The sequence below is a fragment of the Lates calcarifer genome, unplaced genomic scaffold (genome assembly GCF_001640805.2).
Source record: "Lates calcarifer isolate ASB-BC8 unplaced genomic scaffold, TLL_Latcal_v3 _unitig_5776_quiver_344, whole genome shotgun sequence".
Classification (NCBI taxonomy): domain Eukaryota; kingdom Metazoa; phylum Chordata; class Actinopteri; family Centropomidae; genus Lates; species Lates calcarifer.
The window spans coordinates 205,235-229,591 of NW_026117718.1; the positions used below are offsets into that span (position 1 = coordinate 205,235).

Sequence of the window (24,357 nt, forward strand, 5' to 3'; positions counted from 1 at the left end):
CCCACACCTCTATAGTTCTCCAAATATCACATTAATCTGGTTTGTTTAAGTTGCACACAAACAAATTTCCCTGCTCTGACTCGCCCTTGGGTGTCCTGGACGCAATGATCAAACCATCCAAAGAACTGTTAGGTCACTCAACATGCACGCTGCTGAAGCTCAGCCAGTGTTCCTACAACAACAGAGTCAGTGTGTTTAGTGCTAAACAGGTCAATGTGATTTCCAAAAGTTGTGTGTCCGGTTGAGGCAGATGGCCACCCACCCTGAGTCTGGTTCTGCTCGAGGTTTCTGCCTCTTAAAGGAAGTTTTTCCTTGCCACTGTCTCCTAGTGCTGCTCATGGTGGGATTTGTTGGGTCTCTCTATGTAAATACCTATTTTAAAGAGTACGGTCTAGACCTGCTCTATATGAAAAGTGCCTTGAGATGACTGTTGTTGTTATATGGCGCTGTATAAATAAAACTGAATCGAACTGAATTGAATTGTGTAAGTGAAACTGTAAGTGATAGCTTATTTATCACCACAGGTTGTTCATAGCTCTGTTAACTTCATGCTGGTTTAAAACAGAACCAACAAATATATACAGTTCAATAATAGACTGTTCATTGTAGTTGTAGAGTTTTGTTATAAGATTGACCCCTATAGAGGTGCAGCTATGGCTCAGGAGGTAGAGTGGTCGCCCACCAACCCACTGGTGGTTCGATCCCTGGCTCCTCCAGTCCACATGCTGAAGTATCCTTGGGCAAGATACTGAACGCTTTGAGTGGTCAGTCTGACTAGAAAAGAGCTATATAATTACAGTCTATTTACCATTTACCATATTAAATAGCAGCTCTTATATGATGTCTCTTTCAAGTAGATTTGTTACAAACTGTTCAGTAATGGAAATGTCGTTGCCTGTTGTGTAATCCCTCTGTGCTGCTATCAGTGGCCATATTCAGGATAAGCTGTAGGCCCTTGTTGAGCTCAGCAGAGACCGCTTATAGAGTCCAAAGACATGCAGGTAAATTGGTGTCTCCGATTATCCATCCACCCAGCACTTCTGTGCAGCGTCTCTGGCCAAATTCTGAACACGCTAGTATCTATCCTCTCATCTCATTCACAGAAAAAAGCAAATGAGCAGTTTTTTAAAACATGCTCAACAGTTCCTTTTAAGTCCTCAGAAATACAGCCAAACCTTGTGCTCACTGCTAGTGTTGGGTGCAGTGTGTGTCTCTCACCTTTATCAGCAGCATGACGTTGTATCGCAGAGCTAACAGAGCCATGCAGACAGTAGTAACAGAGAAGAAGCCCATCTCAGTATTCTCCTCATCTGGTTTCTCCCGCTCACTCTCCTCTTTCACTGCTGAGCGCTCACCAGCATCAGACATCTGAGCTGCCAGCTGCATTTCAAAGATGGTGTCCTCACAGAAATTGACAAACAGCTCCATCTTCTCCTTCTCTCCTCCCTCATTCACCACATCAAAGATGAACTGACGCTTGGATTCTTTGACCTGAGGACAGGGTAAAGCAGTAAAAATGGAGCTGGGAGGACGTCTGTCATTATCAAACAGAGAGGGGTCTCCCTGAAGTGACAAATATCAAAATCAATTCTGTTCACTGATTTATGTACTGCACTATCTTTACCTGAGGTTTCTCCCACTGTGTTCGACTGGACTCGCTGATCTCAAAATAGACCCTCTCGATGCGCTTAGCGCTGCCCATGATCTCAATCCGGCCCAGGTATGGTTGGAAGTAGTTGAGGACGCTGTCTGCCAGCTCCAAGAAGGTCTGCAGCCGGGTGTCATGAGGCATGTGCTCGGACAGGTTGGTCAGCAAAACCGCAACATTGAAGCCAATATCCTTTTGAATCACAGATATAAATTTTTTTTTTTTTTGGAAATAACAGTTTCCTTTTTCTTCATGTTGCCCACCCAACCTCCAAAATCCCCCCAACACACACCCACACACACATAGCCCTTCTTAGATGGTGAAACAAATCACAAAAAATAGATTTTAATATTAGATTTTAATCATCCTGGAGGACTTACATTTGGACAATTTAAAGCCATTTTTAAACTTTTTAAACTCTGTAAAGATCAAGTCTTTTACCTTGGCTGGCTCATGAAAGCGCTCTACAAATTCTTCATAGTCCAAGAGTTCATTCTCATCAGTCTCTGCACAGGAGAGCAGGAAGTCCGTCTCAGACTGTGTGTAGTGTTTGTGGCTCTCCATGGCCTTATGGAAGTCCCTCTTGGAGATGACACCTGTCAATGAATTTGTACGTTGTCAGATTTTGTTATGATTTGTCTCTGGACTCCCTGCAGTGTGGTCACCTGACCTTCCCCAACCATCTGGACACCTGTTCTCACTCTGATTGGTCCATTATTAAATCACTTGACTGTTCCTGTCTGCCTCGAACAGCTCTGCCATGTCCATCATCAGGTCAAAAGATGTAAATCCTGATGATTCCTCAGTGATAAATATAATATGTATATACACTGATCAGCCACAACATTATCCAGATGAATATCAGGACCATTGGTTTCCCAGCAGAACACTGTGTGACGAAATGATCAGTGTTATTCACTTCACCTGTCAGTGGTTTTTAATGTTGTGGCTGATCAGTGTATATGTGTATGTAAAAATATGTTGAAAGAAAATGTTTTTAAGAGCCTTGCCTTTTCCGTCAGGGTCATACTCCTTGAAGGCATCTGAGGAGGTCAGGTCTTTCAGTTTGAGGAACATGTCAAAGAACTTGAGGATCATCTCTACATTGTTTGATGACTCCACCAACATGTCCACCATCTGCTTACCAATAGTCCCATTCACCACATTACCTGCCAAAAAAACATGTTTACAATACAGGAAAAAAACCTGAATCCACAACATGACTCACTGTTAACCAACCACTTTAGACAAAGGCTTTGACAAAGGTTAACATGTTCACAGTGCTCTCTGTGGGCTGTGTTAAAGTGCACATACAGTGGTGGAAAAAAGTTTTCTAACACCCCGTGCATTTGTGAAATATATGGGGAACATGCCAGCCAGGATTAGAGCTCTACTGCGTGCTAATGGCAGGACTACTAAATATTAATTTGATGATGTGGTGGTTTATTTATTTTTTGTTCAGTTTTGAACACATTCTGTTATTTGTTGACTTTGATACAGACAATGTTGAGAACTGACATATTGAAACTGTCAAGAATTTAGTTTTGTTAGTTTTTCTTGTAAACAATAAACCAAAAAATATCAGTTGTATTTGTTTGTGTCTGTCTAATGCAGCCACACCTTTTGAAACACAAAAAAGATTTAAGGGTGTCCAAAAACATTTTTTCACACAACTCTCTTTGTCTTGGTCACTAACAAGGTCACTGTTGATTGAACAGGCAGTGACTTTTGGAGAACCAGTTATCATATTTTGGAGAGCAAGTCTGCTACTGTCTACTGTGTCTCACATCCTCAGCTGTATATATTCTGTATCCCATCTCATATACAAATCTACTTCCTTATCTAAATACACTCATGATTATCATAATGATGTGTCGAGAGCAGACATGATTTTTCTGATGCCAGTGCCTGGTTAGATCAATGTATAGTACTGGGCAACATTTTATATAATTAGATATACTAAGGATGATGATTCAAACATTTGGAGGATCATAATTGTCAAATGCTGCAAACATCTAAGACTGAATCGGCACATTTCAATAAACAGTGCTTAAATCTTTTCATATGTGAAGAGACAAGGTGAGCAGCTTGTATGTCTATCAGCTCTTTCATGTCTTCCATGTTTGATACAGCTCTGTTTATGAACAGAAACCTACCCTCCAGCATCGACAGCAGCATGACCACCATGTCTTTCTGCAGATCCATCAGTTCCTTCAGTAACTCGATCTGACTGGAGTCCTGAGGTGAGAACAGTAAGAGAGAACACGATGTTTTAAGAATTTTACTACCCCTTCACTTCAACCAAGAAAGACATAAATGTGATGGAGGGCAGCATGGTTCGCGCCCCGGTTTGTACCCACCGGTAAATTGCCCGTAGGTGTGACTGTGAGTGTGAATGGTTGTTTGTCTCTATGTGTATGTGTTTGTCTCTATGTGATGGACTGGCAATATGTACAGGGTGTACCCCGCCTCTAACCAAATGACAGCTGGGGTATAGATAATGAATGCATGAATGAATAAATGAATGCATAAATGTGACTGAATTACAGTGACCACAAGGAACAAAGGACAAGAGGAAAGGAAAAAAGGTTGTTATATCTTCAAATTCTGAAAAACGGTAGTGTTTTGGGTTCTTCACAAAAGATGATAAAATGATTGGAAGACTGAGATGCTGGCAGAGAACACAACTCCCAGACCAGACATTATGATCATATGATCAGAATCTGATACCTCAAGTCCACATACCCCCCACACGTGACCTTAGCTCACCTGAGACAGTTTCATCTGCATATGAGCAAAGACATGGAGAAAACCAACCACAGCATCCCACAGACGGCTATGGGCCAAACTCTGCTGGTTGCCAGTGCATGGACCCTTCAACATCACAAACAACAGTCACAATCACATCACAGCACAACAACAATCTAATGTCCATGTTACTCAACAGCAGTTTCCTAAATTAGTTCACAGACACAGCCTCTAACTATTGTAAAATATCAATGTACCGTTGATTTTCAAATGTAAAATGCCCATCGTCTTTGGAGAATGATAATTGAAAGTAATTGATTAATCATAATTAAATAATTCTACATAATAACGGCAGTGATAACTGCAGTGGCTCGTCTTACCTGGATGTACTCAGTCAGTGTATTGAAAACCTGCTTGGCCACATTTATTGCCTTAGAGAAATTCCTCTGGCCCTGTTCATCAATAACATCTTTCCCAGAATAATACCAGTAGAAATCACTGATAGACTCCTAAAGGAGAAAAAAGAAGGAAAACAAAAAGTCAGAAGATACAGATAGATAGACCATGAGAAAATAAATTAAATTATTATTAATAGTCGTAGTAGTAACAACAGTGGTAGAAACTGTAGAATGCAACTCTTGAGTGTACTGGCAACATGTACTGATTAAAGGTGCTATATGTACGTTTTTTCTACACAGCCAATGTTAGCATTAAAAGCTGTTTGATTACCAATCTAGAAGAAATGTTGTGAGTTCAGCATCAAACTTTACTCACCAAGAGCTGTCTCCAGCTGTGGAAAGCAACACCAGTGTTTGCTACTTGGAAACGTAACAATGACTGAAGCTCTTGTTAAGTGCAGAATGTTACATATAGCTCCTTTAAAGAATCAATACAAATACACTATCTGAGCAAATCAACAAATAGCAAAAGGAAAATAGAAATGCAAGTCTGTTAAAAACACATTTTTGAAGAGAATATAGGAATTTCCTTTAAGATGGGACTTACAGTGTTAGGTGCACTGCATTAACAGTGAACTGTCACAGTGGTTAAAATCTACAATTCCACTAACTGAACAGGAGTTACGTGGTTTTTAGAACAGACTGATTACATGATCATTTCAGTTTAAACTTTGGAAAACACATCAGGAACAGGAACCAACCTGGACTCTGAGGAGGTAGTCAACAGTAGAGATGATGATGTTGACAGTCGTATTGTTCCCTGTTTGTGTCCTTAAGTAGTTCTGGAAGTCTGCAAGAGGATAACACAAAATGTTGCGATTTTATGCTTGTAAAATGTCTTCAAATGAATAAATACAGTGGTGGTAAAATTTCAGTAAAATACTGCATGACATATTGTGTTATACCTCAAACATCTGAATGAAAACCTTATAGCATAATATAAGGGGGTCATTTTCTGAGTACACATTCAGTGAGTTATTTAGGATATGGAAAAATATGTGTATGTTCCTTTTTTAAAATAATTTTGGGGGGAAGAGCAGGGGGAATGACATGCAGTAAATGATCTGAGCCGGTTAGGAGTTGAACTGCAGACCTGCTGCCTTTCTCAGGTTCATACAAAATGCACCCATGTGGTCTGTCCTGACCATTTGGCCATCAGATCACTGCGTGCATGTTCTTTGAGCATGATACTGACATAATGTTTGAAGGAATAAATTTCCAATCATTTTTTCAAACTGCAACCATACACTCCTTGTTGGAAAAGAGGCTGTCTGAGAGGAAACACCAGTGAAATAATGCCACTCATTCTACCAGCACAAATATATGGTCCAACCCTGTAATATATGCACAAACATACCTGTCAGGTTAACAGCTAAAAAGATCTGCAGATCATTAAGAAATGTAACTACATTCGTAAACTGATGAGTCAGTACCAGAGAACACACGCAAACGCACACACCTGAGTTGTGTCCTTCACAGAGCAGCTGCAGGAAGCGGAAAAGGTCACAGGTGAACTCATCATCCTGCATGACCTTCTCACCTGGCCAGAGAGAAGAGACACACACACCCACACACATACATGCACACACAAACAGGACGACACACATGCAGACACACATATGCACAAGCACATATGCACAAACGCACACACATGAACACGAGCATGTGCAAACACACAAATGCACACACACGTTCATATAAACAGACACACATACACATAAAAAAAAAGTCAGAGAACAGAGAAGACAAAAGCAGACAACAAATAGGAGAGGGACAGACAGACAAGAGGATGGAGAGTGAAGAACTATTAAAGAGAGATGGAGCTAATATTAAGTAATCTGCAGTGTTTCAGTCTGTGAAAGGTGTATGGTAATAATATGCCATTCTTGCAATCTCTCATCACACACACACACACACACACACACACACACACACACACACACACACACACACACACACACACACACACACACACTTGAATGAGCAGTGGGCAGCCACAGCACTTGGTGGTGGACTGAAGTGCACTGATCTTTGAACTGCAGCATTTTACAGTCAGGACTGGATTTAGGCTCTTTTCATGGTTTTTAAAGCTGCTGCTCATTGTTAGACTGAAAATGTGTTGGTTTGTGCTTTCCATTGGAGATTCTGCACAGACTACAGATACACTGAGGAAGTTGAGGACAGCTGCTCTGACTGTGTTAAAATGCTGCTTTGAACCATGCAAAAGGAAAAAGAGGGTCAGAGAAGGAAGATGAGACACTACACAATAACTCAGTACAATAACAACATAAACATTAACTGAATACAATAAAATATGACAACAAACTGGAAAGGGCTCGAGGAGGAACATCTGGAGATCTGAAACAAGACTGAAAGTGCAGCTTTTCTTTTTTAATGCAATTTGGTGGATGTACAAACTTAGATATAGATCTATAGATCAGTTCTCAAGGGTGTCAATGCTTCAGTTTACTTATCATGGCCTAGAATGATGGAGTTTGTGCTAATGCATTGTTATTATACATTACATTGTAGTAACAAGTTGTAATATTATTATAATACTGTTATTATATATTATATTATAAAACTGTTAAACAGACTAAAATGATACAGTTTCTTATAGTGGGGACAGTGGTGCAGTGTTTAGATTTGTTGTATCAAGAAGATGATTCTGAGATCTGATCCAGACCCTGTCCAAAGAGTACTGTGCCTCTAGCTCCATGAGTGTTGGGATGTGCTCGAAACCACCCTGTGACCCTGATATGGAAAGGGTGGAATGGATGTTTGCAGTTTCATTTGTCACCACTTAATGGGGACTAGAATGTGATGGCAACAGGATAAGTAAGGTAGCCCATAGATCATTCTCCCAAGTCATGTCTTCCAGTTCTTACTAGAGTTATTTTTCCCAGGCCAAGCTGGATATACATCCAGGTGCATTTTGGGTACTCCACAAATTTATCATTGTACTCCTCTAGCAATGCCTAACTCACAATTGGACACAAAACCCATGCAGCAGTGGTTCTGACATCATGTTTTTTTCTATACATTCTTCTTTCTTGTCAAAAACTGGTTCCTACTCTGACCACAGAGCAACCTGACTGCCAACGGTGCTTCAGAGATTCACATGTTATGCGAGTGACAGCTAATGTAGCCTGGAACCTCTGTCCTGCAGCAGAGTTGTGGAGAGTACTCATCCCCAGATTTTTTTTTTAACTTTTCATTCTTGTAGACCTCAGAGCCAACCAAAACTGACTCAGGTGACGTCACATCATCAGACTTCCATCCATCAGATGTCCAGGATCCTTACCTTATCTGTAAGGGTGAGCTCACACACACCTTACCAAGGAAGTTTATTTTGGATTCCTGTGATCTGTGATCTCATTCTTGCAGTAACTACCCAAAGCTCATGATAATTGGTGACAGGCTCAGTTCCCACTTAATCCTCCTCACACTTGTGAACAAGAACTCTGATGCTCTCTCAGAGAGTTCCATGACATCAGAGTCTGGGTCTCTTCCTGGCTGCTTCACACTCAGGTACAAAACATCTTAGTGTGTGTTTTTGGCCATAGTCTGGACAACCGTGAAAAAGAGGAACTATATCATCTGAATAAAGCAGTGATGCAATCTTAAGTTCATCATCAGTAACACCATCAATAACAGCAGTTCACCTGCATTAAACAGTCTAGGCCTCCCCCTCCGAGTTGTCAGATGATTATCTAAGAACATTTTGAGGTCGACTGAAAGCCTTTCTCTTCTGACCTCCCAGAACGACTCTTGCATCAGAGGTTTTGCCTCCATGAGCACAGAGGCTGTAGTTCCTCCTGGCTCTGGACAACTGTCTATTTCAGAGAGTTTTATTTTTCTAACTGATTTCTTGAAAATTAAACTAGAAATTTTGGATTGAAAAAACTTTCTAGATCATCACAAATTCATCAACCTATCCATGCACTGAATTGATTGAATTTGTGATAATTCATGTGTTTAAATTCCTGGATGGACTGATAGATGGAGAAGGTAAATCTTACTATGGCTTACTCTCTGAAAAGGCACCTTAATACCCCCAACAGCTTTTCTACATTTATTGATGCTATGGCAATAAAATTCAATATTGAAAATGTCCAGACCTGACCATGCTTGTTAAATCACTGGATGTCACAACAACAGCACAGAACATTTAATTTTCTGAATAATAGTGGGCAATATAACACTGAATTTCCCACCAAAATATGCAATGTTTTTCAATGAAAACTTAATCTAGAATTGTAAGAATAAGATGAAAATATGACTCAGTGATTAAGGAGGAAAGGAAAGGCACTTTCAGGCTTATTCCAAACAGAGTGATACACTGGATGAGGGGAATACATTTTTCACAGTTAAAAAAAAAAGAATGAGACCATATTATATTCTTATCAATGTTTCAACAAGTAAATCTCTGTATTATGTCTCTATAGGTTTGTCAAAGGATTCTAAAAGTTGACAAGCTGCAGATATGGTATAATAGAACAGAAAATTCCCTCTAGTGCATCAGAAATTTTAGATTTACACTCTATGATGCTACAACTACAACCTAACCATGGGGTGAAAATAAGTCAAGACATAAAATCATGAAAAAAGGACAGGTTATTCAAATTAGGTTTTTTTTTCATGTAAGCAAAACAGTTATGGAGGACAAGTAGACTGTCTACAGAACACAGCTCAGCCAGGAAACAGAGAGAATAGAGGAAGGAAGGAGAGAATGATCAGAGTTCACCCTCCTTCACTAACAGAGGAGCATGGCTAGAAACAACCACTTTAGAGTCCAGAGTGCAACACTTAGAGAGAAAAGAGAGGGAGACTAAACATTAGAGATGAAGAGGTGAGAGCTGAGAAATAAGTAGGGCTGCAACTTCATTTTAGGTTCTGATAAATCTATATATTCAATCCTTCAAAATCTTTTTTTACTTTACACTGTTTCAAACATGAAAATGTTACTTTATTTATACAAAGAAAGAATGCTTGAATCTTTGTTTATACAAAGATTCATGCATTCCCTGCATTGTTGCTGTTTGTTGTTTTAGCCTGTTAGAGTTTGAAGCACGTTATTAACCTTTGGCTTCTCTGTTTAATTAGCTAGCTATCTAGTCAGCTCGCATTAACAATAAACCTGCACCATGTAACTATGATTTATGTTAGTAAATCAGTGCATTTATCGGTCATTTGTGTTTAATGTATTTTTAGGGTCAATTACTTGGATTCCTACAAAATCCTATAAAAAACGCAATCCTGAAGATAGTTGCTGATGGCCTACCAACATTGTCAATGTCTTCTGTTGTTTATGTTTCAACTACAACCCTGTTCAGTTCACTTTTAATTCTAATGCTTGGATTTCACTCTTAATTGTGCACACTAAAAAGCTCCATTTACCTTTGTATAAAAAGTATCTCTGCAGACAGGCCACTGATTTCTATGAGTGTTGTGTTGTGTTATATAGATGTGTTTGCAACTAACTAACTAACTAAGCAACTAAATGTAACTCTACTGAACAACAGCACCTCTGCAGCCACCAGTGGTAATTAATCCTGTTGGTCTCTGAGTCTGTGCAGTTCAGGGGTTTTCATGTAGAGAAAACAAAGTCTATCAGTCTCTTAACCAGAGCTCTGACTGTGTATTCCCACTCAGTGAACTGTAACACAGCCCAATGGTGTATATTACCCATGATCCCTGGCTTCTGGAGCAGGAAGTGCTCTGCTGTAACAAAGTCTGTTTCTAATCCTTGATATTTCCAGTTTCCTGGCTGGATATCAGAGATGAATGCTGGTTTTAATGACTTCTGAGTCTTTTTAACTGATGTACAGTTCAGCATTACTCTGGAACTTGCTGGGCCTGACTCCAGCAGTTTAAGCTGCTGACTATCACTCAGTCAGAGGGAGAGCAGAGCAACAACAGGTGTTCAAATGACAGAGGCTCCATTCTCCCTGTTCCACTGAACCATCACAGTGAATCTTTATTTTTGGATTCATTGCAGCCCTGAGAGAGTGAGTGAAACAGAGACAGTGGCTGAGAACAGAAGGGATTGAACACTTCACAACAGAAAACAACCAGCACAATAAAAATTTCCATTACTGAGACAAAACAACCCGCTGACCTTAGGTAGGGTGTGGGTGGAGGATGAGGGTGGGGGAAGGTCAATATTCATATTAGTAATATTTAAAATGTGCCAGATACTGTACAAATCCTGAGAGAGGCATACGTGGGTGACGTTCTAGACGGCAGGTTGTGGCAGCCACACTTCTACTACTTCTGCCTGGATGTTTCTGAACAATTTTAAATCTTAACATCTATACATCATATTCCAGAACAAGCCATCATAGTATTGTCATCAGTTCATTACTGTGACCAAGAATGACATGACATGTTTTATATCAAAATTCAGAGGTGGACTAAGACCAACTACAAATCCAACCAGAGAGTGACTTGTAATTGGTCTACACTAAAACAAACAAACAAACAAACAACAACAACAACAACAACAAAAACAGATTAGAATGGTGAGGGTAAGGCAGAAAAGTAGCTACAAGCACAGAGCTGGTAAGGACGAGGTTTGAAGGTCTACACTCAGGACCTGGACAGAACTGACACAACGACTAACCATCTGTGGTGAAAGAGCGAGAGAGAGACCAACCAACACACAAGAAAATGGCAGAAGGCATAATTACCACGCTCATGAGTGATGACTGAGGAAGGGAAGAAAGTGCAGTAAAACGAAATGAGAAAAGGAAAACAGGGGGAAGAAAGAAAGAGAGAAAGAAAGTAAGAAACAAAGAAAGAAACAAAGAAAAAGATTACATATAGGGAAAAGAGCTTTAAAAATTCCGAATTAAGTTGTTTGGTCAACATGAAAAAAATGATAGAAGACTAAATAACAGAAAACAGCAAAGATTCACCTAAAATGTAGAACACCAAGACCTCGTACTACGTCTTTCAGAGTTTTTTCTTAGAGTAGGACATTATCAGCTGTAGTTGGTTCCATGACTTCATGCTACAATATGTGCAGTAATGAGTAATACAAAGTCAGTTTTTGTAATGATTGGTTTAGGAAGAGAAAACACCTACTGTCTAATATAAATCAGCAGCATGAGCTTTAAAACTGCAGAATTTCTTGTTTTCAGTGATAATGTATTGTCAGGTGTTCTTGTTATTTCTCTAGTCTTATATATTTACTTCATATTTAAACAGGTATCATTTAGCTGCACTGAAAACTAGAAGAAATATAGTCATATTAATAATCACTAGAACAAAGTGTTTTCTGTAGTGACTACTCTGTAAACAACCAGTACAGCGAGTATTAGACTTATGGTTAATGTGAACTAATTTGGAAGGTTAAGATAGACCATAGTCTTCAAGCTGTTTCATAGGTTATCTGTGAATTCATAGGTGATTATTTATTAGTATTTAGGTTATTAACATTAACATTATTATTAACGTTAATTCAGTAATTAGGTCATGACTAATTCAGCGTACTAGTAAGTCCTTATACTTAAACAATAAAAAAGATCTCTGTCAGAGGTGTCAAAACAACCAATGTGAGGGTTTAATGGTGGAATAATAACATCACTGTGCATCCACCTCCGCTCAGCTATTTATAGAACAGAGGCATATATAAATGATGTGAAATTAAAGTGCGAAAGGAGGTCAGAAATGTTATCAGAAATGATAATAAATAAGCTTTTTTTCACTGCTGCACCTACCCAGTAGATTACCCAGTACTTAGAGGAAGTTATTAATGCTTTTTAAAATCTAGTTCTACAAGAGTCAAACAAATAAATGTTTGTTACACTGTTGTGGGGTGTCTACATGAAGGTAACTGATTTGGATTTTGAGCATCAATGCGCAATCTAGGATGACTGTGAACATTTGTAACAAATGCACACACATAGAGGATGTAGCAGACAAATCATGAGCACATACACTTGCACACCAGGAATCATACTTGATAATGCATATGAACAAGTGCATTACCACTTGATTAAAATCAACAAAATGCTCAACCAAAGTAATGACAGGATAAATGGGACAAAGCAAAATAAATAAAGAAGGATGACCTGACAGGAAATAAAGAACCTTCATGTATCAAAAAGAGGTGTGTACACCAAAGATTATATTTCTTCTAGCACAACTACTTTAATTATCTCTTTCCACAAGGTTAGCAGTCCTGAAGACCACTCCAGAACATGCTTATGTCAGTCTTTCCGTGGGATACCTTCATATTTTGAACTGGACAAAGAAAACTTTCAGCTCCCTTACAATCTGCCTTTTAGTGTTCCTCTCTGAAACCACTGGTCCCAGCAAGCAGTGCCCTCTGGATTTTTATAGGTGGGTTTAAATTAAACATCCTGAGGTTAATTACAGTGACATTTAAGAATTGTACCTGCACCTGGTGTAGAAAAGCAGGACTGGCTTTTTCTAAATAATTTAGCTCCTTTGTCTTGTTTAGTAAGGTTTCAGAGCAACAACACTAATCTCCAACTGACAAAAAGAAATGCTCAAGGAATGTTTCTTCCTTTCTATTGCTATAAAATAAGTCTATGAGCGATGTATAGGTTAATGAAACTTACCTGATCCCTCCTCTGTCACCATTCCCAGTCCCTCTGCTTTGTTCTGCCTCTCAAATGCATTCAGATCTAGAACACTGAAACACACACAAATGTCCCTTCTCTGTCAAACTCTTGAGGTAGGGTCACCTTACCCACCTTACTGAGATGGTACATATTCAGCCTATTCAATGCAAAATAAATAAAGATGTTGGTATATGTGCATTATTAAAACCTACTGATCATATCAAGTTAAGTGATGATTGCAAAGAAATATCTTTTCAAATAAATAATCATTTTGCCTTTTTTGTGGATGTTCCATGTGTTAAATGTCACTGGACTGATGTATGTATATGAATAGACAACGGTGTCTAACAAAGTATACTGGATTATCCATTAGCAGTGTGTGTTTGCAGTTTGCAGTGTACCCTTGGATGTACAGATAACCATCACTAGATTACTACAAAAGAAAATGTCGAAGGGAATGTCTTCAGAAAATCACACTGAATCAAAATATGTCTGTGTGTGACTGAGTCATGACTGTGAGGAAGAGTGTGATTTCTGATAAAACTGGGCATTGGGTGTTTTTAAGTGCCTTAATCACCTCCATGAGCTGTGTCACAACCACTGCTGCGGTAACTGCTCCAAATCAGCAGCCAAAGTACAACTAACTTCCTGTTCAACAACACTTGCACATGTCCATCACTTTCACCTATTAACCTATTAACCAACCCAACTGTGAGGTTTATAGAGTTTGTAGGAAGAGTTTGTAGAGTTACCTGCATGACTGCATCAGACCAGCCAGGCTCTGAAAAAAACCTACATCCTTCTTGTCTTTCAGATAATCCAACATTTTCTGTCAAAGAGACACAGGGAGACTGGAGACAGGGTCTCAACAAACACGACACATTTCAAAGGAACAATGAATTAGACTGAATCTCCACATGCTCCTGTTACTTTGTTTGTGTCTTATATTAAGTAGGTATCAGATACTAGATGCATACAAATGGAATACACAAGGTAAAGATTATATCCATCTACAAATAAATATACAGCCTTTCACATACAAACACTCCTAACACTAACAACAGCATTTTCATGACAGAAACAGAAGTGAGTGAGCACTGTACCTGCTGTACAGTAGAGTTTCCTCCATTCAGAATAGCTATGCCCAGCTTCAGAGTAGAGGCCACCATGGGACCCATCTCACCTGGTGAAAAGGCACAATACACAGAAAACACCTGGATATTATTCCATCACCTACCACAGAGCAGGCTCGATCTCTGTCTTCCAACTCAAGATCATTGCATGCTTACATTTTCATAAGTCAGCTGCCACTCTCATTCAGAAAGTGAATGAATGCACAGTAGTGCTGTAATTACCATATGTAGTGTAGGTGACCATTCTCTGAGTCGTTAACACATCTTAACCAGTCATTATTTCAATCATTAGTTCATAGTCCCCACACCAGCCACGTCTTTATTTACAAAACACACAAATTCACAGTTGATTTAAAGTATTATATGTGCAATCTACCATGTACCTATGGCCAAAACTATCCAAGAAAAAGCTGGGAGGACCTGAACCTACCTTTGCTAGCACTGATGGTTTGAAGCACCATCTCAGCAGCTCCTCGGTCATGAAGCCGAGCCTGCTGATACAACAGCTTCTGCTTCTCCATCTCCTTCTCCTATTCATGTGAAATACCAAACAGGTCTGACATGAAGTAGCAGAACAGTCTACAGCTAAAGCCACTAAAGACTGACAGATGAAAACAAAGCGTGACTGATCACCCACCTCAAAACTCTTTACTTCCTCTCCATCTTCATCTTCTTCATCATGGCAACTCTGAGGGAAAAAGAGTAATGAAAAACAAAGGAGCATATGGAGGCAACGATTGACACTGTCATAAGCAGCTATTTGACTTCTAAGTAATGACAAAGTTTCTACTGGCATTCAGCAGCTGGTACCTTAGCCATGATGTCAGCATAGGCCATGTAAAGATTGTCCTCGTCCAGTTTACTGCAACAATATGTGCACACACATTAGCACCAATTGACTGAACAGGTTTTATCATTTAAGCTGTATTAAACATTTTTATTGTGGCATTGACTCTGGTGATGTGAGCTTTCTACTGGTGAAAAATCCACTGCAGCTGGATTCAACTTTCAGCCACCTTAAGCTCAGTGTTTAGATTCAAAACATGCCGACTGGAATCAAACTCAACACCCAAAAACTGATGCTGAACAAGTGACAAGTGAAGGGAGTCAAACACACCATAAATGTCTGAGGTCTGACTGGTGGCTGGGGTAGAGGACAATTTGTCCTACATGTGTGAATCTGAGTCTCACTGCTGTGAATATGTTTTGGATTCTCTCTGTTTTCAAGTTTTCAACTTAATGAACATGTTGGTGTGAGAAAATCACATCACTTGAGTCTTACATGCATCTATGAGAACCCACCACTTCTCTGTGAGAGCTGTTCTACTGAACAGCTGAATGAGCTGATGCAGTGGGTCAATGTGCTTCATCCCTTCCTCCTCTTCGGATGGCTCTTGTTCACCTGGTTTCTGACATAAATACACATTCCCAATCAGAAGGTACTCAAGGGTAAAAAATATTTGGTCTTAGAGTCAGATTTTTCTTCAAAGTGAAAGAAATTCTGTCACTTGTGTTCCTTTGATATAGAAATGAACTAACAGCAAGATCCTCTATGAGTTTATCTTCAAAGTAGTGTTCCTCTGCCTCTATCCAGGACTTCTCATAGCCCTGCAGGAACAGGTTGACAGCCCGGTGCCTAGTTTGGGGAGATACAGGGAGGGGTAATAACGTAAGATATATCAGAAGTGCAGTACACACAGATGAGCACTGAATCTAAAGTACAGTATGTGTGTGGGTGTAGAACTTACCTGGGCAGGTTATAAAGCGGTGCCATCCTGAAGCAAGCGACCACGGCTCTCTTCCTCTGTTTGGACAGAAGTTTGTGCCAGACAGCCTTCTTGCTGCGCTGAGGGTGCTCCACCTAAACACACAAACTGAACTCAGCAGGGAGGTGGCTCACTGTCTGGAGACCATGTAACTGACACCTCTAGGACAGCTGGTTACAGAAGTGCATCTTCAAACAGTACTGGCTTCACAAAATTGGACAGACATGATCATTTCATATCACATCAGTCCTGGAGTGATCCCTGACATACAATGTTGCAATTGTCCTCCACTCTGTATCATCTTTTATTCTCCACAAACACACACACACCTGATCTAGGTGGAAGAGGACATGAGCGATGTCCAGGACTCTCTCCACAGTCCTCTCTGGGTCAGAGGTTTCCTCATAGTAATTAGGGAGGTCCCTATACAGAGCCATCTGCCAACGAATAGCTGGGTCCTCCAGCTGTACAAGAACATACAGACACATACAGTCACAATCACATTTAGAAAATGCATTTAAATGTGTGGGCAGCACAGTGGTAAAGTGGTTAACATTGTGGCCTCACAGCAACAAAGTTTTCACTGGTGTATACATCAAACCTTAACTTAATTCACTGTATTCTTACCTTCCCTTGTAAATGGAGATTGTTCCTGATGATCTCTCGGACTTCATCCTCTGTATCTTTCTGTAGTCAGAACAAATGACACAAGACATCACTACTAGTTATGAAAAAAGAGATCGAGCTGCTGACCATGAACCATAACATCGCTGCAACCCTTTGTTCTAATCTCTTTCCCTAATGTCTGTCACCTCTCTACTATCACTATCTAATAAAGGCATAAAATGTAATGATAAGAAGTTCATCCTTGAGGTCACAGGTCATGATGGTAATTTATACTGTCATGATACCATAAGAATAAAAATATTTGTTTGCCTGAGAACACTGAACAAGTTTTGACTTTGCTTTAACAGTTTCATCACAAAATGATCATATTGTACATATGGATTTTCCAAACCATTTGGTATTGCCAGTAATTAATTGTTTGCTAAGTGAAATGAAGTGTTTCTGTTCTTCTTTTATACCAAAGAATTTTTATGTACACACAATGGTACTTTAAAACTTCAGTCTCTGAAATCCTTTCTATAGTCCCTTGTTATACTGTAGGAAGGTCTCATGCCAGTAACCATAACATCAATTTTCAGAATGTACTAAATGTTATTTTTCAATACCTGGGTGAAGCGGTTTTTGGCCAGTGCGATGAGCTCTTGTTCTCCAGGGGCACAGATGTTGAGTCCAACAGGCAGCAGACGCTTCAGAGTAGCAACGATCAGACTCGTCTGCATCGAGTATCGATCTCCCTTCCTCTTCATCTTCTTCCTCTCCTGGTCTGAAACTATTCCCTGAGGCAAAATCAAACATCAGATGACAAGCAATGCACACATCCACATTTTATAATGTCTGCTATATTTAGCTTTCCTTCACATTATACCAGTGTGTAGTGGCTGTTGGTTGCGAATCTTGATCACCAAATTACTCTATTTTTGTTACTGATGTATTTGCATCAGTAAATATGCAACTGTATCATTTTACAAAGGTAAATTAACATGACCAAATCCCATGTTTAGATGTTCAAACACACACTGTTAAAAGACTTCCCATGCCTCTCCATGTACCCATACCTTTGACATCTTACACTTGGTATCAGTGATGAGGAAGGACATGTTGTTGATTTCATTCTGGACCACAAAGTTCTGCTCTTCCCTCTTGAAGTTCTGCAGAAAGATGATAACATGACATAATTCATCACTCCTCTGTCATGCTGTTATACTACTGATGTTGAAAATGAAGTCACTTTTCTTAATCCGTTTGGATTATTCAGTGACAAGTTAAAAGGTCACAACCCTTCCATGGCCCTTTACTATTTTCAACCTATATGCTCCTCCTAGATCATGTTATCCATAAGCAGAGCATCCAGTTCACTGCTATGCAGATGATGCTGTATGTTCCACTTAATTCCACCAACCCCAGTTGTCTAGCTTCCCTGAAGGCCTGCCTACCTAACATACACTGTTGGATGTCTCAGAACTTCCCTCAGTTAAAGGCAGATAAATCAGAGAATCTTCTGTTCATTCCTCTCAGTTCAACATCAGATATATTTGATAGTGTTGGCTCTCCATCAGCTACCCCTTAAAAGTTGATGATTCAATACATCAGTTGGGAAGACCCTGATTTGACTCACAAAATGTGATTCAGCTGCCCAGCTGCCTCACAATTCAGACAGAGCACTGTGTGAACAGGCGTGTGCAACAGACTGTAAACTTTACAACTAAGTCTTGTCATAAAATGGCAGAGGGACTTGTTTCTGTTGGCTGCTCTGATACTCTCAATTCAACAACTAAGTTCTGCCTGCTGAAAGCTGCATGACCATTACAGGAATTTGAACAGCTAAAACTGTAACTCTTGCCATTATGGTGAGCGAAGACCAGCTGACAAAAGAGAGACACTCTGTGGTGTAGTACAATGTCATAAGTGAGCGATGTCCAAGATGCCAACTTTATATCTGCAGTGTTCATGCTAAATACATTTTGGGGAAAATTATTGCAGCTGCTACAAAGTTATGAAGATGCAATCATGTGACTCTGCAGAGGCCTTTTAATTTGAAACAATGGTTACAGGAGGTGAAGACAACTCTTTAAGATGAAAGGGAGAGAGAGAAAGAAGTTGAAAGAAAGAAAGAGAAAGAGAAGCCATCTCACAGAGCTCCATGTGGGCCCAAGTTCTAAGTCTGTGTAATTTTCATTTGTCTGGATGAGGTTATGTTCTGCCAGGCAGACTAGCCAAGTTACCATCACACAGACATGGGCATCCCATCTTAGGCCTATTTCTCACAACCTGTTGAGTCCAATGTGTCCTTATTTAAAAGCTCTGATTCAGTGTGATGCGCATTGTGTTTCTCCCATAACTGTTATTAGAATTAAATGAATTGTGCCACAGTGAAGTCTGTTGTTTCAGACCAGATGGGATAACCATTGTTGCCTCATCCATCAATTATGCACTGCTGTTGCAGCATATCAGTGAGTGGCCATAATGTTTTGGTTCATTGCTGTATTTCTGGGCCTGAGGAGATCCCTCAGTTCCACCTTTTCAGTACACCTACTCTTGTATCTCGGAGCTTGGTAGGAGTTTGTGAGCTTGAAGCAGCTGCCTTCACTTTTATAAGGGGGTGGAAGTTACAGCTGGTTTTATACTCTGTCCACAGTGCTTGTCAGATGGTTGGATAGATTCAGAAGCCCCGTCCACCCACACCTTTCCAACATTGGATTATGGGAACTATTTCTGTAACTTTCACGAACCCGATGATCCACATTCACATCCACTCCATGCTGTGACTGGCCAGCTCTGAAGAGGTGTGAAAAGTACCAAGGATTGATCTATCTCTAACTCAACTATTTGTGCCACTTCATGAGAACAACAAAATGCAACCCTGTGATGTCTCCCAGGGGAGACTGTCTGAAAATGTGTGCTGTTCTCCCAATTTCTAACAAATATCAGGAGTTTTCCAGTGTTCTCTCACTACCTGCTCCTTGTCTACCTCACTCTGTGAGGTTTTCAATCAGCAGCACCTTGTTGTCTTACTTTGCATCTTTGTCAGTGATTTTCTTACATGAGACTTGGCCCAGAAGATGAAAACCTCAGCTACCATGCGGAACAGCTCCTCAGCTTCTGGACTGGACTCTTTCAGCCATCTGGCCCTGTCAATATATAAAGGTAGTTAGTGGCACTTCTTTAGAAAGTTTGTGTTCTGTAATGAACTGAGCTACTCATGTTGACTCTGTCACCCTTTCCCAAAATGCAGCAAATATAAAGCTTGGTGGCAGCAACACACACCATCTACCAGACATGCCTGTAGGCTTGTATGATATTACTGAAAAATATCATGGCGAAATGATGTCATAATATAAGTCATATTGGTTGTTTCAGAGCATGTCCAAGTGACATACAAGCAGCCTTCAGTCTGAGCACTGTACCTGTTGTAGTCTACAAATCGGATGAGGAGAGGATAGAAGGCGTACAGGTCCCTGACCAATATGGTGAATTCATCCATGATGAGAAGCTCTGTCTCGGACATCTCACCCCTCCCCTCCGCCTTGCTGTGTTCCTCATCCATCAACACAACTGCTGCTTTCTACAGTAGTAGTAACATTACAATGTGTTAATGTGCACACCGAATACATTTAGTCACTGCATTAATATTATAAGATTTTTAATTACTATAACTGCTATAATTACAGCCCATTAGAAAAGCTTCTTGTCACTGTGTCAAGTTATTTTTGGAGTAATCTAGTTATGGGGTCGTTGAAACTACACTACTACACTGTACTACTCTGTGTGCATGTGTGTTTTTTTTTGTGTGTGTGTGTGTGTGTGTGTGTGTGTGTGTGTGTGTTGAAACCCCAGGTCAAGGAGCCTAATAGTGACTAGTATGAAGATGAAGTCAAATTATTAAACAGCAGTATTTTCACATCATTTCATCTGACATTGTAGGAGTATGAATGAATTATCTTTTATTATTTGATTTGTTTTCTTAAACATTGTGTTAGACCATCAAAACATTTAACATGTGCTGCTGTAACAATTTGGAGCCATACATTATTTTCCACTTGTCTTGTAACAAGGTCATGTAGGAATCTACGACACATTATAAAACACATTCTAAAATGATAACAATGATAATAATGACTCACTTTCTTGAGTTTCTCCATCAGAGGCAGGAAATGGGTCTTGAGCAGCTCAGGTTTGGCCTTGCTGATGATTGGCTGAGAAAAAACTTGGGGGCAGACACAAAGGTGGGAGTGGAGAGTTAAAAACAGAATGAGAATTGTCATCTCACAGTTGTATGCCTCTGCTAACCTGTCCATCTGCAGATAATAAGTGTGTAAGTGAATGAGATGGCTAAAAATGTGTTTTGTGAGGTCACAGTGACCTTTGACCATCAAATTCTAATCAGTTCATCCTTGAAACAAAGTGAATGTGTAATGGCTGTAGCTATAATGAAACATTAACGAGAATGTGAGGACACAGAGACCTTGACCTTTGACCACCAAAATCTAATCAGTTATTCCTTAAGTGAACGTTTGTGCAGACTACATTAGCTTTAGCTAGCTCATTCACTAAATGCATTTTTAGACAGGTTCTCTTGAAGTCAGGAGTACACACAATGAGGTGAGTAACACTGTTTGCTCAGAGGAAAACTGCACAGGACCTGCCCATCATTTTGGTCAAGTCAAATTCATTGGTAAAGTACATCTGTGAAGCATCCTATAGAAAGAAGAAACAGGGATGCACGTCTGTCTGTCAGAGACACTGTGCTTCATGTTTACCAGCCAGTCTTTTCATCCAGGCCCCCTCATCTATTCCCAGGTTGTTGTAGATGATCTTGAGAATGTTTCCCAGCAGAGTGTTCATGTGTTCTGAAGTCACAGAAGTGCAGCAGCTGTCAGCTTTGTCTGAATTGCTCTCTGGTCCATGTTCCCACCAGTGAGACATGTAGCTGCATAACATGGGTAACACCACCTGCAGTTAAAAGAAGAATACATACCCAGTGTTCAATTATAATGAGATCACGAAGGCTCAACAATGTCTGGCTTCATCATGGACGCAGACACAGTGTTACTCTAATGACTCTAAAGGTGTAGCTCTAGATATACTGAGTACATCTGAAGAGTCTGATGAGGCTGGTTTCATACAGATGAATCGGTCTCTGAGCCAAAAGTGAAGGGCCTCTTCAATTCACAATCTGGTTAATGGACGATGGAAAGAATATTTCTAATACCTAAAATGGATGATTTTGAGCTGAGAAGAAACCAGAGCACCCTGAGGAAACAAAACCCACACACAATAGAAATAAGGTCCATGGTTGAACCCAGGTCCTTATTCCCGTTCTGTTATTCTGTTATATACATTTTAAGTTTGTTATATGTCCCACCTCCATGACATGAGGCATCTGAGTATATCTCATGCCAGACTCTGCCAACTCCATGATCTCCTCCAGAGACTTCTCCAAGTTTGGGATAACAGGACAAACCTCCCAAACGTGCCCCGGAAGACCTAAAGCTGAGAGGTGGGAAGAGAAATGCACTTAGTGTTTTTTCTGAATTGCTAAAACACTAAACTTCATGCTCTGAACCAAATGCTCATCTAATTTTCACCTAGTTAGACACAACTTGCAGATCTCATTTACTCATTTTTTGCAAAACTACAAACATACTCATGAAAACACATTTTGCACTGTGATGCACTTGTGATGCATAATATGATGTATAGGTGGCAGAAGTTAAACTCAACTACAACAAAGATATCATAGCTTACACACAATGATTAAAAACTGTTCACACTTGTTGCTGATGATGAGATGAAACCAATATAAACCTGCTGGCAACACATGGCTGCAGCAGATCTCTAATGTGGGCAGAAGCCTGACCATGTGGAGCTGTATAGGTGATCACAAGGACTTTGAACTGGATTCTGGACTTGATGGGGAGCCACTGAAGAGATATTAGAATCAGTGTCACATGAGACCTTTTGGAAGACTTGGTCAAGAGTTTCACAGCAGCACTTATTCATTACTGTCAAGCTACACTACATTGTAATGCATGTAAATTAGGTATGTGCAGGAGTGTTTGAATTAGATTCCATGGAAAAACATATTTATGGATAAAGCTGGATTCAGTCTGACGAGGAGGAGAGGGAGAGGCAGGAACATCATTGGCCAATGGACCATCGTCAAAGTCTCTGTCCAGTGTGACAGCAGTGTGACACTGTGCAGCCATGACTAATCGTGGGCTCCTCCACCATATAACACCCAGCATCTTCTTACATCTCTGCTTGGGTGTGAGCAACAGGGTGGTGAGCAGGCAGAGCATCCTGTCTATGTCATAGTCTGTGACACCAGTTCGCACCATGGTATCCTGATGCAAGAGTGATTCAACACCAACCAGCCATTCACAGATGTTTTCCTGCCACTATACTTCCCCTTCCTCAATCCAATTCCAATAGACGAGTCTATCTCTGTATGGCAATGGAAGGTCTACGACTGAAGACTCTATACCATGGAAAGTCTCCTACAGGCCATGGCACAAATTTTTGATGTATATATGTTTCTAAGTTTGTCTTTCACTTGGAGAGCAGACACTAGTTAGTCTAGCCTGCTAATGTTAGTGCTGATCTCTACACTAAATTATTTTTCATTTTTTCATGTTATTTCAACACCTGCTGAGTCATCAGCAGCTCCTGCACACCCATGTGGTGATTACAAATGAATGTCAACACAGACACTGCAAATCCTCAGCACTCTGTACAGTACAATATCTGATTTGAATCTCTGATTAACACATGAAGTACTGAGTTACATAAAGAGTATACATAATTCTCAAGGGATACATTTACAATATGACTTTGTATTTTGGTGTAATCCCTTCCCCTAGTGTTTATGGAATACAAGCACAAAGAGCAGCAGAACATTAAAATGAAAACCATATTCATCAGTACCCCCTCTGTCTTTAGTTCCTTTGCTGTTGTAGATGGAGAAGCTGTTGAACTTATTGATGTGAGGCTCAAGAAAGGCAACAGGGAAGGCTGCTGAGAAGGCAGCAAGACACTTTCCTAATGCTGGACGCTGTCTGGAGAGGAGAGAGGAGGAGAGCAGAGGAGAGCAGGGGAGAGGAGAGAGTAGGAGAGGTTTGGTTTTCAAAGTCCCTTTGTTAAACCACTTTCCTAAACAACACTGGCAAAGTTAGAAAAACCATGTGAGCAAAAAAAACAAAAAAATCAAAACTATTTTCAGGGTATGCAAAGGATCTCAACCAACTCATACAAGCAACCCTCAGATCATAACTTCATAGTTAGCTCCCCATCTCCTTCCACAGGACCCCCCCCACCACCACCACCACCACCCCCAGGCCACACACGTACAAAGTCCTGTAACTTGTCCATTGTTGTATAAAAAAC

General features: G+C 40.1%; 1 protein-coding gene across 8 annotated transcripts in view; it reads right to left on the reverse strand.

The window, feature by feature from the left end:
- The window catches only part of ryr2a (ryanodine receptor 2a (cardiac)), a 194,731-nt gene that overhangs the window by 19,561 nt on the left and 150,813 nt on the right, over positions 1-24,357 (reverse strand). For 6 of the 8 annotated variants that reach the window (XM_051069064.1, XM_051069060.1, XM_051069062.1 and 3 more), the window contains exons 71-99: positions 23,899-24,029; positions 22,337-22,464; positions 21,732-21,924; positions 21,096-21,178; positions 20,379-20,536; positions 20,015-20,102; positions 18,030-18,122; positions 17,580-17,750; positions 16,975-17,034; positions 16,677-16,811; positions 16,330-16,442; positions 16,121-16,217; positions 15,884-15,990; positions 15,392-15,443; positions 15,219-15,269; positions 15,012-15,111; positions 14,552-14,631; positions 14,201-14,277; positions 13,446-13,519; positions 11,547-11,564; positions 6,314-6,394; positions 5,556-5,644; positions 4,777-4,905; positions 4,418-4,522; positions 3,805-3,886; positions 2,659-2,817; positions 2,090-2,244; positions 1,625-1,840; positions 1,219-1,491 (exon numbers count right to left, since the gene is read on the reverse strand). In XM_051069064.1, coding sequence (XP_050925021.1) covers positions 1,219-1,491; positions 1,625-1,840; positions 2,090-2,244; positions 2,659-2,817; positions 3,805-3,886; positions 4,418-4,522; positions 4,777-4,905; positions 5,556-5,644; positions 6,314-6,394; positions 11,547-11,564; positions 13,446-13,519; positions 14,201-14,277; positions 14,552-14,631; positions 15,012-15,111; positions 15,219-15,269; positions 15,392-15,443; positions 15,884-15,990; positions 16,121-16,217; positions 16,330-16,442; positions 16,677-16,811; positions 16,975-17,034; positions 17,580-17,750; positions 18,030-18,122; positions 20,015-20,102; positions 20,379-20,536; positions 21,096-21,178; positions 21,732-21,924; positions 22,337-22,464; positions 23,899-24,029 — 3,298 coding nt within the window. The remainder of the gene's footprint in view (positions 1-1,218; positions 1,492-1,624; positions 1,841-2,089; positions 2,245-2,658; positions 2,818-3,804; positions 3,887-4,417; positions 4,523-4,776; positions 4,906-5,555; positions 5,645-6,313; positions 6,395-11,546; positions 11,565-13,445; positions 13,520-14,200; positions 14,278-14,551; positions 14,632-15,011; positions 15,112-15,218; positions 15,270-15,391; positions 15,444-15,883; positions 15,991-16,120; positions 16,218-16,329; positions 16,443-16,676; positions 16,812-16,974; positions 17,035-17,579; positions 17,751-18,029; positions 18,123-20,014; positions 20,103-20,378; positions 20,537-21,095; positions 21,179-21,731; positions 21,925-22,336; positions 22,465-23,898; positions 24,030-24,357) is intronic. The other 2 variants (XM_051069063.1, XM_018666484.2) reach the window with 1 other exon arrangement.